Source organism: Coptis chinensis, chromosome 3 (assembly GCF_015680905.1).
Source record: "Coptis chinensis isolate HL-2020 chromosome 3, ASM1568090v1, whole genome shotgun sequence".
NCBI lineage: Eukaryota > Viridiplantae > Streptophyta > Magnoliopsida > Ranunculales > Ranunculaceae > Coptis > Coptis chinensis.
In genome coordinates, this window is record NC_141458.1 from 16,523,576 (window position 1) to 16,539,184 (window position 15,609).

The 15,609-nt window shown below is 35.5% G+C and overlaps 1 protein-coding gene across 1 annotated transcript; it reads right to left on the reverse strand.

Annotated features, from left to right (window-relative positions):
- Positions 1-130: 130 nt before the first annotated feature.
- On the reverse strand, positions 131-9,984 carry LOC147508262 (uncharacterized). Its single transcript, XM_086600817.1, has 12 exons — positions 9,066-9,984; positions 8,033-8,373; positions 7,819-7,911; positions 6,817-6,943; positions 5,591-5,655; positions 5,317-5,491; positions 3,927-4,121; positions 3,771-3,818; positions 2,910-3,056; positions 2,526-2,608; positions 1,246-1,361; positions 131-580 (listed from the first exon to the last, which is right to left on the reverse strand). The coding sequence occupies exons 1-12, from the start codon at positions 9,900-9,902 to the stop codon at positions 501-503; spliced, it is 2,307 nt and encodes a 768-aa protein (XP_086456943.1). The 5' UTR covers positions 9,903-9,984; the 3' UTR covers positions 131-500.
- Positions 9,985-15,609: the final 5,625 nt, after the last annotated feature.

Here is a 15,609-nt window from a genome sequence, read left to right on the forward strand (position 1 = left end):
CAAAACTGGTTAAGTGTTTGCTGCCATCTCAGAACTGCTTAGGTTTTGCCTATGTGATTTGGGTGGAACTGTACTAAACCATATCTATTAACGAATAAAATCGGTAATATCAATGGACACGAAGACATTCTTGGACATTAATAATGTATTTTTACTATCAAAATCAATATCATCGTTGCCCACTACAAAAGGAAGTCTAACAACTGCTGCTGTTAGCACAGAGCAACAGTTTTAGAAGATTATTTTTCTGTGCATCTCTTTCATAGCAGGGATCCATTCAAAATACGTATTTATCTATTTCTAAAAAGAACCTAGAGCTTAAGCTGGCCCGGACACCCGGTTAGCAAAAAAAAAAAAAAAAAAAACTTTGAAACATATGGGATAATGAGAAACATATCACATGCATACTGCTCCACGAAGAACACAACCAGAAGCATCACTAGACGTGGCCACCAACACATCAAGTCAAAATATATGATAACAAGCAAACATATATTACTCTACTGTTCTTCATCAGCTGCATTGACATCTTCTTTTTGAGTACCCAATTTGACTATGTCTTCAACAAGGATCTTGCCATCTGTTACATGGAAATGGCACAGCAGTTATACTCGTTGGACCATTTAGAACATAAAATGAAAACAAAGACGGTCCAGGAAACAGAAGAACCAATTGAATTCCTCCTACAGCACTACATAGTCGTAACAGTAGTGAAACACAGCACATGAGGCTTGAGGTTCATCATTTAGAACTTCAAAACATATTTATGAATATATCTTCTAAACTAAAACTTCGTCATTCTCTCTCATATCACTTTGAAACCAATCATTTATGTTTGTAGAGGCAGTTCATACTTCATAGAACATGAAATCATACTTCATCACATATTTTCTCTACTTCCAACTAGTTAAATACTAACAACAATATCATATTTATTAATTTAATATCTTTCACAAGCTTGAGACTCCTGAGAGCAAGCCTTATAGTAGTTTCAATAACTTCTACACAGAGAGAAGCCCAGTCTAATCACTTTTGTAAGAAGATTTGTGCCAATTATGAGTAACCTTGGTAGTTTATTCAATATTCTTTCAAAAAGTGTATCTTCTAGTGGAAGTGAATTTGATGGACATTTTGGACTACCACAGTCATGGTTTGCTCAAAAGCTCTCCTATTGAGTTAAGTAGCATTGTGAGAAATCGTTAAGCTAAGAAAATGAGTAGGAGAAACAAATTTCAAATCACTAACCTCTATCTTTAGAAAGGCTGCTGATAAGTTCTTGCACACCCTCTTTGTTTAAGGTGTCCTTAAGGTACGCTGCTGCAACAGCTACCTCCTCAGGAGTAACCTTCCCATCGTAATCCCTGAAAAACGACAACCAATCAATTGTAACCCGGAACACATTGATTATTAACAGAAACCAGAACAAACTCAGCACTATTGATCAAATGAACAATGATAATATCAGTTCACTGGTGGAGTATCAAGCACGGAGAAAGTATATACAGTAGGTAGTCCTAATAAATACTGATCAAGACTCCTAATACAGGCTTTATATTTAAATTAGTATTACCATCAAACTGAATTAAGAATTTACTCGGAGGGTAAATGCAATTAACTGTAATATGCTGTTTAGCGTGCGATCTTTTTAAGAAATTGAGTTATTAACTTATTAGTATCCCGTACTTACCAAAATATTTCTAAGTAGTACCCAAACTTTTGGCCTAATTGTACCACGTACTTCCAATTTCGTACGATTTGGTACTTTTATACATTTGTCTGATCAAAATGTCCTTGTGTCTTTAATTTCTAAATTGCCACTTAAGTTATTAGAGTCATCTAACCCGTCCCAATAGAGTGAATCCGACGGTGGTTATTTATCTTCTTCATCCACCTCCTCACCTTCTTTTAGATAAAAAAAATTTTGGTTGGTGGTGGCAGTGGTGGATGAAAATTAGAAATTAAATAGGTAGGGGCATTTTGGTTAGATAAATATCTACATGTATCAAATCGTAATAAATTGGAAGTTCATGGTACAATTAGGCCAAAAACAAAGTTCGGGTACCATTTAGAAATATTTTGGTAAGTACAGATACTAATAAGTTAATAACTCATAATAATAACTTTAACAAAAAACAATAGTATTTATAAAAACAAAAACAAAAACAAAAAACTGAAGCTTGTTGTATACGGTGCATGATCCTTGAAATAGTACACAAGCACAAGTGTAGAGTGTAGACATGCTTAAGAACGTATAGAGACATTAGATATAGAATATATTTGGTCGAGTTCCAAATAGTCTTGGACACTTACCCCGACGGGTCAGGAAAGTGTATACTGTAAATGACACTGTTGACTAATATTTTACAGTATACACACTTGACTTCACTAAAGATATGGCTCAAGATAGAGCTGAATGACAAGTATGATTTGTGAACATGTTTCGTGTCTATAACCATATGTGATATAAATGGTCAAGTTCTATGCAGAATAGGAAACAACAATGACAATTGTAACCAAATATACACCTGTCGAGTAGCCGCCAACGATCACCAATTTCAGCATCCACGTCATCTATTTCCTTTTCAAGCTTTTGGAGCATAGCATCAACCTGAAGTACAACACAGTTTTGAAATTCCAAGTTCAAACAGAGAATCGGAATTACCGATTTAACTAAAAGGGCTAGTCCAGTGCAACAAGGCAACAAGAAGTGCAACATATGGGGAGGATATTACATACACAACCTTACCCCCGCGTGCGGAGAGGCTATTTCTGGGTTCAAACCCTACCTTCAGGTAAATATGGGCAACCATAGTGTTGCACCAGGCCCCGCCCTCATTATCACAATTAGCTATTTGTTTAAAAAACAATCACAATTCATATTACTAAAGGTTCTTTTGGCAATTTCTTACCCTGTCAATTAGTGCTGAAGAAATCTTGTCATCAGCAGTAGTTTCAGCTGCATCATCTTTGTCCTCACTTGCAGCTCTGTATGCTTTTTTAGCCTCTTCTTCACCTTCTGTGCCCTCTTTCTCTACCATGCTATTATACAGCTTTATCTGAAAATAGCAACATCAAAACATTAAAAAAATACGACCCAAGAGTACTTGAAAAGAAATGGAAATGGAAAAAAAAAATCTTTTTCATGTGTGGTTTTTGTTCTTTTTGGGCCAACTTATATTTGTATGCTGTTTCAAATATGTACACTGGAGCCACTTGTGAAAACACCTCAAACGAGTGTTTATTCGCATTTGACACTGATTACTTTTGCCTAGCATAGGCAATCATTTCATACAGGATTAATAAGTTTCTTTCTACCAGCTACCTATTTGTCTTCCTTTGATCCCATTTACCATAACAAAGGTTACTAGACAAGAAAATGTGTGTGCTCTGTGGGTAATGCATGCTTCCGGAAGTAGCTACGCAGAGAACCTTGTAACTGTGTCCGAAACAACTGTATGGTAAACCTACATGGGGTGGCCTACTGTATAAAGCAAACCCAGAAGAAACACAGAAGCAAAACCGATACTTTTCGTTATTTGTGCTCCTTTGGTGGGATGACCTACAATATACAGCAAACCAAGAACAAACACAAAAACCCATCCATAACCTACATCTATTGTGTTTCAAATAATTCTTCTGTAAAAAAACACAGCACGCCATTTCACATGTTCAATAAATAGCACCCTTGCAGTGACTCCATGCGTATAATCGTGTTGACATAATACACTGAACGTTTATCTATAGCACAGTTACAAACGTAGTTTGCATACCTCCTTATTAACAAGCCTCATGAACTCTTCACGTTCCCTACTCACAGACTGCAAGAATTAGCAACAAAACAAACATGAGATTAAAAAAAAGGTAGTATTTTCATATGTATACGTGACAGAAGCTTGAAGAAATAGACTATGACGTCGAATCCTTACAGATGCAGAAGCTAGAACCGCCAGAGCGCGGCTGAGCTCACAAAGCTGGTCGCGTTTGTCTAACATTTCGGATGGTGCTTGTTCTTGTGCATCTCTTGCCGTTGAACTTTCCATTTCTTTCAAAGCCACATCCTCCTGGCTGATATCAGATCCTTTAAGCCTAGCTTTCTCCTCTTCCTCATCTTCTTCTTCTTCCTATAATAGTTTGATTCAAACACATATATTGAGCATACACAATTTGAAACACCAAGTAAGTTTCAAGTGAACAAACATCAAACATTCAAACGGCACGAGGACAAATTACAAATGTGCCTATGGAAAGCCTGAAACTATTGAAAGTGTAATGCTTCCTACGCGCTGCAAACAGGCTACAGAAAACAGGATCTACCTGGATTTTTATCAATGCATTTCACAAATATCACATCCAGGGAGGAGTTAGAGGGAGGGGAAATTACCCAAGAAGTCAATAACCATCAAAGAAACTGTGAGTATTATTAACTTGTTAGCATGAATCTCCCTCTTTCTCGTGGTCACACTACACCCATTTCCTTCCTTTCTTTTAACCTTCTTATTTATCGGCTATTAATGTGGCTCAGGTGATGTCTGAGCTGCTCTTTATAGTTTTTGTTTTTTACTCAAAAAGCTTCCTAGGAAATGTGTTAACTTAGAGCCAGTGCCCCAAGAAATGAGGTGCAAGTCTTCATAAAGAAAAGACATTTTATGAAGAGGATATTGCAATAAGAGGTAAACGAAACAGATCTCTCTATGATTTTATTTTTTCTTTGAATACATAAATGGCAACATCTTACTTGTTTTGGAATGGACAACCTTATTTTCCTTTTTACGCCTATCATATCATACGCAAAACAGGTGCGGACGTTAATGCCTCTAACACTGAAACGTGTAAATATACAACAGTCCAAATGGCCCTTTTTTTACTCGATGCATTTTTCCCATGTTCACAATGTAGCCAAGAAAAGTAGAAAACTACCATACTGTTTCTTAATCAGTTATTTAGAGTTAGATGAAACTTGAAAATCTAAAGCAAAAGGAAGCATAACCATAAGAGGTTGTATATTCAAACTTTGCATTAGTTTTAAATGACGGTATTTGGTGCTTGAATAATTGTAGAATACAGGACCTTTTTTTTCACCAAAGACACTATTCAAACATACAGCATAATCAAGACCGAGGTATAAACATAAGAAACTTATTCAAGAAGATCCAAAGCAGCGGTATCAAATGCCATTGAACTTAAATTAAAAGAGCAGCAAATAAAAATTCATGAAAAAGTTGTATGACAATAGATTAACAAAGTAAGATGTACTGAGAATTAGTAACTACATGTCCTGCGATTTATTATAAAAATTTGGTAACAGGAATTTTGTACCTTGATAAGTTCCTCCTGCATTTCGAGGAACTCCAGTTTCCTCCTCCTCTCTGAAACAGAGTCTTCAGATGGTAGACTTGTCACTTGGACGGTATCCACAACCTCATCTGGCAAAGAGGACATTGTGTTCATAACAGCCTCCTCTGGTCTCAACTTTCCAGACACGGTAAAAGCTCTGTACCAAGGGGAGAAAAAAAAAAGATAAATAAATAAGTTTATACAAAGCCAAATATTTAAAACTTAAAACAGACTTAAAACATCGGGCTTCCAGTACCTCGAGAGAATTAGAAGAGAAGATGGTAAGGACTGGTTAAGAGACAGGTCCAACCAATCACGGAGCTGCAAAAAGACATTGTATGTTAACTCTAGCACACACAGAACTGAATACGAAACTTCAAAGAATTAATCATTTTAAGATTGACAAAATTCAGTAAAAAATAAACATATGGATTAGCTTGGAGCCTCTATTAACAGAATCAATGAGGGGATTAGCTTCACTATTAACACACATATAGATTTAGCACCTTTGATAACCAGGCACCCCACCCCAAACAAGAACATCTAAGAGGTCAATGCATTAAGGAGCATGCATTCAGCTTCTTAATATGTTTCATCAATTAAATCAAGTTAATACAGCAAAGATCATTTTCATAAAAAATACAGAGAACTTTAGATAGCTGCCTAAACGTGTCACACAAAGAATAATGTGATCTGCATGTAAAAACAATTTGAGGTTGTACAGGTGGCACATTAGATGCTGAAATGTGAGGCAATTCAAAAAATACCCCAAGATCTATCAAGGTCTAAGCTGTTCATCAATGCCATTGACACTGCAAGACTTACCACCTCAAACGGCAAGAAGGTCAACGAAACCTCCACTTCAAAAGTCTAGCCACGTGACCATGTCGAATGCCCACATCAAACATGATGTTGGTGTGACTTGTGAAAGAGAATTTGTGTAATATGTCCTTTACACACTAATATTTTGAAGCTAAGTTACGAAGATCTACCTAAACTCTTGATGAAGAGAAATCTTCTACTTTCAATATTTGCTATCAAGAATTATTCCAATTTGTTACCTTTTATGTTGTAAATATGTACAATCACAATGGTACGGACATGTTGCCTATCAGGATTCCAAGGTGTCTGACATGTCATACACTGATACACATGTCAGAACCCGTGTCATCATCATATCAAATATCAATCCACCATAGGTAGCAAGGGCACTTTACCTTTAAACTCCACTAAAATATACTGCTTGAATAATTCCATTCATATTCACATAAGGTAAACTGGGAGGGTTGCAACTCAGAAACTTCCACGTTTACTTATCATATTTTGAGAATTTAACAAGCTCACACCATCCTTGTGCTTCAAGACTAGGCTCACCCCCAACACCTCACCAGAACCCATGTCTCAAGAGCACAGATACCATATCCAAACTATATATTTTCAACTAAATGTATCATTAGAATAAAGAAAAATATTAATAAAGACCTGTTGTCGCATTTCTTCTACTGAAAGCAACCCAAGAATTCCTCGCTCTCTAACGGTTTGACGCAGCTCACTTTCTGAAAGGGAATCCACACCCTCTGCTTGAATCAACTTGTCATCATTCTTAATCCTAAAAAACCAAGAATCAGAAAACATTACATTCAATCCACTCAATATGGTTTATGTATGTGCATGAGTAAGATCTCCCTAATGATCAAGAAGTAGCATAGATTAGACAAACACAATAACATGAACAAAAATCAATATTCACGCTTATTTTCATTTGCTTTAGTTGTAAAGACCATAGCAGATACGTTGTCAACCCAAAGGACTAACTAAAATCAAGGGGTGGGGTTTCTTTTAAATGGTCTCAGCTCGGTAATGAAAGGACCTTAAAGTTTTCTCAATATACAGATGGAGGGATATCCTGTGAGGCTGTAAGAAAGGCGGAATATTTTGGCAGCACCTTTTTTTAATGTTAATAGGTAACCCAACCAATCGTCTCTTCTACATGCTTTTATTATTTTTTTACTGGTTCTAGGGGGGGGGGAGTCGAGAGAGAGGTTATAGGAGAAAAGGAATATGAAGCAAATTAAGACTCAAAGCACAATTCTTTTTTTTTAATAACAGTAGCAAGGAGCAAGGATATATTTTGAGAAAGACATGAGAGGAGAAGTTTTAGAATATAAAGAATCAAAAGACCAGTTAAAATAATTTCATGACACAAAAAACAAGACTGATACCAACCTCAATGCAGCATTTAACTCTTTTAAATGATAAAGTGTTGAGAAGTTTTAGTGGAAGACAGTATTCCCTTGCTAGTGTAATGTTTCTTATATCCATGTCTTTTGCTCATTTAGGTGTCATGCGGGCTGCGGCTGTTATGTTTTGTTTTGTTTCATATCCATCTTTCCCAATAGTTGTAGGCTACATATTTTGATTGGTTCTAGTAGATTCACTTTCACTCATACAAAAATATGAATCAGAGTTCATGATAAACCTTACCATTGGAGTCTCTTCCGGAGAGCATAACGTAAATATGCATCGGTTCCATACGGGCTGATTCCCATATACTTGCACATGTTTACTAGCCGAGGTCTGCAACCAACAGAATAAGATAATAAATACAATCTCTGTGTGTGTGATGGGGGGAAGGGCAACCCATAGTCAATTCAAAATTAGTGTGAAAAGAATAATTAATAAGAATACTAACACAAACCTGTTTATATTGTCAAGAGTAAGCTCATCGTTGAACAGCTTTGCAAATCCTAAAATCTCCTCATTTGAAACACGGGCTCCTTTTCCTGACCTACATAAACAGAATGTGTGCTTATATGTGAGATCATCATCAATGAATAGATTAACCAACCCCTTTAATAACTGTCTGAAATCAAAATACAATGAAATCAGTACTTTGCTTAAAAAGTCGTCCAGATCTTCAGCAGTCTTCTTAATTTCTCCAGAACGCGAATTTTGAACTTCTTTTGCCATTTCTTTAACCGTATCCTGTAAAAACTTTGCATATTCTATCCTTGCAGTAAGTTTCCTTTTAAGCGCTTCCTACAATTTGAACAAATAGAATGAGATACATCTGCCAAAGACAGGCAACAATAAATGTAAGCAACTTACTATAACGCAATCCCCTAAGATTTTTCAGGCACTCGGAATTGGATCCAAAGGCAAGGGCACAATGATCCTTTAGAATTAACATCGCTTGAGTCGAAAAGAGGGTCATGTCTGACCTAACACACACCACTTTATAATAAGGAATAAAGCCTATTATAATTGATACAGATGCGAGTTCCAAAATTCTTTTATGGATCAACTTTAACACTTCCTTGACATTATCTCCCTCACCAAAAATAATGGCCAACTTTAACACTTGATTGTAGAAAACAATTTTGATAGTTCAACGCTTCAACCCCCATCCCCGTCCTCCTTTTATATATACTAATATTATACTTATCCTATGATTTACTTCAAACAACTATTTCTGATTGTCTTAGCTATGCTAGTTAGCTGGTATGACTTAAAAAATAGTGGCTTGAAAATAGTTGAAAACTGATTGTCCATGAGTTATTTCTTCATATTGGGTTCCCATTTCCAATAACCGAATATTACTTATCCATAAAATAAACTAATACCCACAGTTTAAAACCACAAATCAAAGAGATGGTAAAACTCACTAATGCATACGCAAACAAAACAACAATATATTTCAAGCAATAAACAGGCAGAACAAGTATGATTACCTGCTCCTTCATCTTGTCCTTAAACGTAGAAGGCAACATGTTGGGAAACAATTTCAAAGCCACCGGAAGTAAGAACTCCATAAACGGAACCACAATAAACACCGCAAACGGCACAAGTCTAAAAATATCAGCCGTAGTCCTTGTCAATTGTTGTCTCTCCCTCCTCGACAAACTCTTCCCACCAGCTAACTTAACCATTAATCTAGAACAAATCCTAACATCAGCCCATAACAACTTAGTCCCCAACCAATAATGCTTCAACGTTTCCACAAACTCAGTCTTCCAATGCCTTAACTTCACCCCCCAATCTGCCCTACTCATTCCAGCCACAGCTCTTAACGCCGGTCCAAAACCCAAAACAATAGCCCAAGTTCTCTGCATTATAGTCTTAGCCGCTTTCTGCGAATCCAACATCTGTTTCGCCTTGGCTTTGGCCTTGGCACTACTTAGGCCTTCTACTGCTTGATCACAATCTTCCGGCGACGCCTCTTTTTTACTACTAACCATTTTCTCCTCACTCCCACTAGTCACATCCTCTTTTCTTTGTTCCCTCGCCGCCGCCGCTGTGGACAGCGACTGCGACTGCGACTGCGACGACGTAATCCATTTGCTTCCTAACGTCTGATAGTAACAATTACTCCTCCCAAATATCGGTATATTCGTATCGATATTTCGATTTATCGTAAAAACTTTATCCTCTTTATGATTATGATTATCTAGTGATGATGAAACATTTGAGACATATGTTGAATCGAAATGGTTATAAGAAGAAGAGTGAAATGAACGTGTGTAATCAAAGAGAGATTTTCTGCGACGGATAAGTGCACGTGATGCCATTTTAGTCGTAGTGATGTTTTAAGGTTGGGTACATAATAACGAGGATGAGTAAGTTTTTTGATTTTGACTTGAGGAAGAAGGTAGGACTATTACTATTGCTACTTTTCGATCGTTCGATTTACTGACGTGGAGATACTTATTCCTCGTTCGGATTTTGCCACGTGACCGACTGACCGAGTCTGGAGTCAAACATTTTGGATGAATGACTAGGTTTTCAGTATATATTAGTGAGAGATGGAGCTTTGTTTTCCGTATACAATAGAAATTTCATATTGGATCAACTTTTGATTTATGTATGCAATACTTTTATTGGAGGAAATTGAAAACTATAGTTTAAAATTGTTGAGATCAACTTTTATTGTGTTTAAAATGAAAAGTATTGGAATGAATTTTCGATGATGATGGTTTCAACCTCCAGGAAATATTTATGAGAAAGGTGATCTCGTTAAAGTGCACGCCTTGTGAATTGTGATGTCTAATTTTCAAAATCAAGAATAATCGAGAAGTGATCGCCACTTGAACTTCCATTTTTGCTCCAAGTACTTTTTAAAATAATTTGTGAACAATTAAAAGACTATCGAGTCTCAATTGTTTGTTTTTATTTTTTTGCAAGTTATGCTCAACAATTAGAGCCTAGTAAACCATCATAAATGCACAATTTGCTCCAAGTACTTTTTAAAATAATTTGTGAACAATTAAAAGATTATCGAGTTTCAATTTTTTGCAAGTTAGGCGGCAACAACGAGAGCCTAGACGACTGTCACTTCAACCATGATGTCATTCATCACTTTAATTTTGAATTATCACATAAAAAATAAATATATAGATAATTACTATTAAAAAAAACATTAAGCGAATATAAATTGGTTTTTACCAAACATTTTAAGCAACCGCTGTACCAAATGTCCAAATCAGTGTCATTTGTAAAAATCTAAATCCAACGAAAAAAAAAACATGATCAACAAAGTTAATGAAATCCAAAACATCAACTCGCAGATGAAAAACAAAATAGAGATTACAAAAGCAATAATGAGATCGGTTTTAATAAAAAACGGGTATAAAATTTCATTCGTTAATATTCGGAAAAAAATAAACAAAACGATTCAAAATAAACTACAAAATATATATCTGTCTCTCAAAACTTTATATGTTATACTCTCTCTCTATCCCTAAACAACACATCTACAATTTTTCTAAGCACTATTTATGGTATTATCTAAATACATCATGTATAGATATATCTTTTCTATACTGTCTTTCTCCAAGTTGTAAGTAAGTGTTATGGGCTAACCAATAATGCTAGACCGACCCACTTATTTGACCTATTATTTTGACCTACTGATGTGTCAAAAGTTTTAATCTTTGATTTACATAGAGATACGTGTAATGCATTATGTATTGCAATACAAACCAACGCGTATCCAAATAAATGAGTGACAATAAGATGTCTAAAAGTAGGTCTATATAGCACTATGGGCTAACTACTTGTGTTTAGTCTTCAACCAATAGTAACATATAAAATAAATAAAAATATCATCTTGAGTGTAAATTGGATAGGTCTATGATTCAATAGAAGATCCATAGGAGGGAGTGACGAACATATCATATGGGAGGGTTCTAGGGTCATATGTTAAAAAAACACGAAAAAAAAAACTCAAAATCGTTGGTGCATTTATAAGTCAAAATAATTAGCCTAATTTTGTGTATATACAAGTATTTGCCCGTGTCGCATGCGACAAAGACGTAAAAAGCCTAGCCCAAGTCCACTTAAAACCCATACCAAATGGTTGGAGTGTCCCATCACAAAGTGTTTAGGAGATCGATATTGCAACAACCCAAATGGTGAATGTAAAAATCCCAAAATTTAAAATGGTTAGAGTGTCAAGTCCATACAACTTTTGTTGACCACTACTTTATTGGTGTGACTTAAAGAAAATGAGACAATCCTATGAGCCAGTATAAATTTATTAATCAACATGAAAACTTGAATAGCAGTTTGAGCCATTGGATGAGAGGCCTTGTGGGCCCTACACTTTTCTTATTTGTTATATAGATTATCGGATGTCTATATCAATTACTATGAGAGAACTAGCCATGCAGCCCGACCTGTGGTCGGGCCTGCTATTTTAAAACTTATTTTGTCGGGGCATGTTAATTTTCAGGCTAAAGTATTTTGGTTGATGTACTTACTCCAAAAGCACATTTGTATAATGAACACGCGGTAACAATTTACCGTCAGTTGTTTGATACTTCGAATTATTCATAATTTCAGATAGAAAGTGGGGCCAAATGCATCTTTTCATTAGAAGAAGGTCACTTTTTATATGCTTAATACATAAGCCCATTTTTGTATGATGAACATGTGGTAACATTTTCTTTTTATTCTGTTGGATCATGTTATAAACCTACCAAGATAAAATCTGACGTAATGGAATTACAAAATGAAGCAAGACATCTAATATTTCACAAAATCAAAATTACAAAATTTGCACTGAAACATAGTTGAGAGAACAACTATATACTTGCTTGTCAACCACAGCGAACAAACATTAGCAAATGAGCTGCCTTGTTTGCTTGTTAACCCCTAAAACAAATATCAACTTCCTCAAAACCACCCGTTAGCAATTTACACTCTCTTAATAAGTTTCCATAACCAATTCTCCTTACTGGTAACATGTGCCACCTCAAGCATATGCCCATATCTCTGCCATAGAATTTGTAAGATTGCGAAAGTTTTACCTATGCCCTGCGCTTTCCAATGCATCTCTCATCCCAATATTGATACCTACTCTCATCCCAATCCAATGCATCTCTCAAACAGTGATAGTTTTTACCGTATCATGTGGTGGGGAAATTCATCTTTTATATATATTGTCTCCTTACTTTGACAGAGCAGTCAGGTACGTCCACTGTTTGACAAAGCTACTCCTTAGGCATAACAATTACCCAATGATAAACATTATTTGAATGACTTGAACAACATATTTAACACATACCATTTACAAATATTTTGTAGAGAACTCAAGACATTTTCATGACATTTATTTAAACTTATTGGAATAGTATCAATAGCAAAAGCACATAATTTAGTAAATATCATAATGTGGTTCTATTAGTTAAGTTTACCATTCATGATCAGATGATCTATATCTCTAGAACATATAATAAATACAAAACTTAAGACAGTGAAGCAATCTGCATACAACGGAAAATAATTGACTGCATAAAAAAAAAAAAAAAAAAAAACACACACACACACACATGAAGAAGAAAAAATGTGTGTATTGAATGTATGTCTAGTTAACTTGTGGTCGGTTGTTGGTGAGTTTTGCGAATTACTTTAAGAAAATTTAGCAGTTGGAGCTTCGTCCGTGGAAGGCATCAACACTGTAACTCATTGAATAAAAGCTAACAAAATATTTATAAATTTTGATATGAGTAAGATACAATACACATGGTTACAATGAAAATAAAATTCCACTAATCCACAACGCTTGACTACATGCTAAAGATGGAATGCTGATATGAAGAGAATTATTTGAACCCAACCAAAGATGTGTGCAATGTTAGATACGCAAGTTGGAGAGTTTGGTTTAGTGAAAAAAATATGATCATGTAACAATAAGCACTTGAAAGTCTTAAATGCAACTGCTAACAGTGAAATAGCCAAAGCAATTTGAAAAGCAGGATATACAATAATCAATACATCTATTCATCTATGAAATAATTTAGAAGTTTGTAAGATATTCACTTCTCAAATTTGAGTTTAGCTATAGACATACCTGGATATCTGCCACAATTCGATCTCCAACCCTTGCCCGATGAATTTTAAAGTACGTTGTGTCTTCCATGAAAATATACATGGAAAAATTAGTGATAGTGCTACACTGATTACTTAAGCAAATATTAAAAGTACCCGTGATCTTATGTTAGTGATTATAAAGAAACCAGAAGTAGCCCAGTTGTTGTCCTTCTCATAATAATGATAAAAAGGAAAAAGAACGCCACCAAATGATTATAAAAAGCATGCAAGCAACGTAACAAAGTTAAGAATGACATCTTTTGTTGGAAGAAAAGCCGAAGTCATTATGCGTTGGATGACCATAAACATCACCATATTTAGGTTTATGGGCACTATCTACAAAAATTAAATAACCTAATCCCAAACAGCAATAAGATGAGGGGTCTTAAAATAGTCAATTAATCAAAAATAGAAAAAAAACATATTGAAGAAGAGATGTCCATTATATCATTGGTGTTTCGGTGCACACATAACTAAATAAGAAGTAATTAAACCTTGTTTACTGCAGAATGAACAAATTACCAAAACCTTCTTTTTAATCATAATTATATAATGCATTAAAAAATCATTTTAATGGATCCAAGAAATGTTAAAAATCCATAAAATGATTCCTCAGGAAATTCAATACCCCCTTCACAATTAAATGGGTCACCCATCCATACTTCATCATTAGCTTGGTTGGAGGCATATCTAGCAAATGCATCAGCCGCCCAATTCCCTTCTCTGTAATTCCACGTCATCTTAACTTCAGGAATTGCATTCATTAAATGTTTAATATCATCTAGTAACACCACAACCTCCATTGGTATGTCTTCCAGCTCATTCAATACAGCGGAACAAAGATAGGAGGAGTCTACTTCCACAATTAAACGCGTTCAAATTTCGGACTCTTAATTGGCCACCCCGGTACCCCATCTCAATGTGTAAAACTCCATAAACATGGCACTTCTTGGCGCTTAAAAGGAACAGATAAACCACATACAAAACCACCATAATCATTTCTAACAATAACACCAAAGCACCACTTGGTCCAGACATCCTAAAGCAAAGCTATCTATTCAACTTATACCAACCGGTGGCGAGAGACCAACCAACCCGGATAGGTACCTTATCTTGTGCAATGTTGTTTATATTATTCTCATTTGCATTCAAAGAGAGGGTAAAGAGATTCTTAGCTTTAAAAGAGAAAACTCCACATGATTAATAGAAGTAGATTCAAACTGGCGGTTATTACGACCCAACCAAATACACCAAAGTGATATCGCCAATTTTTGTAGAAGTTCTTGTCCTTCTTGATGTCCTACATCTGCAAAAGGACATTTTCCAGCTACTCCTTGAAGGATAAGGATGATACACTATAAACAATATAATGGACGTCCACACCAAACCAAAGGGCCCTTGCAAAAGGACAATCGACAAAGTAACATGTGTGCATACCTATTGCGGTATTAGGGCTGGAAATGGTACGGGATTCAACCCGAATCCATTTTAACGGATATGGTTTCTATGTTTGTGACTAGAATCCGAACCATTTTAACAAGATTCATAATTTGATGCCTAAAAATTAATTTATATCGTACATTTATATATGAAAATCATTAAAATAGTGTATTTTTTGTATTTTTTAATGGATATGGAGACCCGAGACCCGATGGATCCTAATATGGTAAAGAGGTTTGACCCGACCCGAACCCGCTCCATTTCCAACCCTATGTGGTATGTACAATAATTAGTTTAAATACCTAAAATAGGTAATCTATGTGCATACCACAAACAACATGTGTGCATACCTATTTAAGTATGTACATTCACGTACCATGCGCATATATCTTGTTGTGTTTAATGTTGTGCAGGAGTGTGGGAAGTGTGGTAAGGTAATTTCGTATAATGCAACCGAAGATTTTC

Bases quoted from the DNA above. Each gene is read 5' to 3' on its own strand.
- LOC147508262 (XM_086600817.1), bottom strand. From the start codon at position 9,902: ATGGCATCACGTGCACTTATCCGTCGCAGAAAATCTCTCTTTGATTAC. The intron at 5,492-5,590 runs GTACTGGAAGCC...CCCTTGGTACAG, and splicing joins TCTCTTCTAATTCTCTCGAG to AGCTTTTACCGTGTCTGGAA. The intron at 3,819-3,926 runs GTAAGGATTCGA...TAATTCTTGCAG, and splicing joins CGGTTCTAGCTTCTGCATCT to TCTGTGAGTAGGGAACGTGA.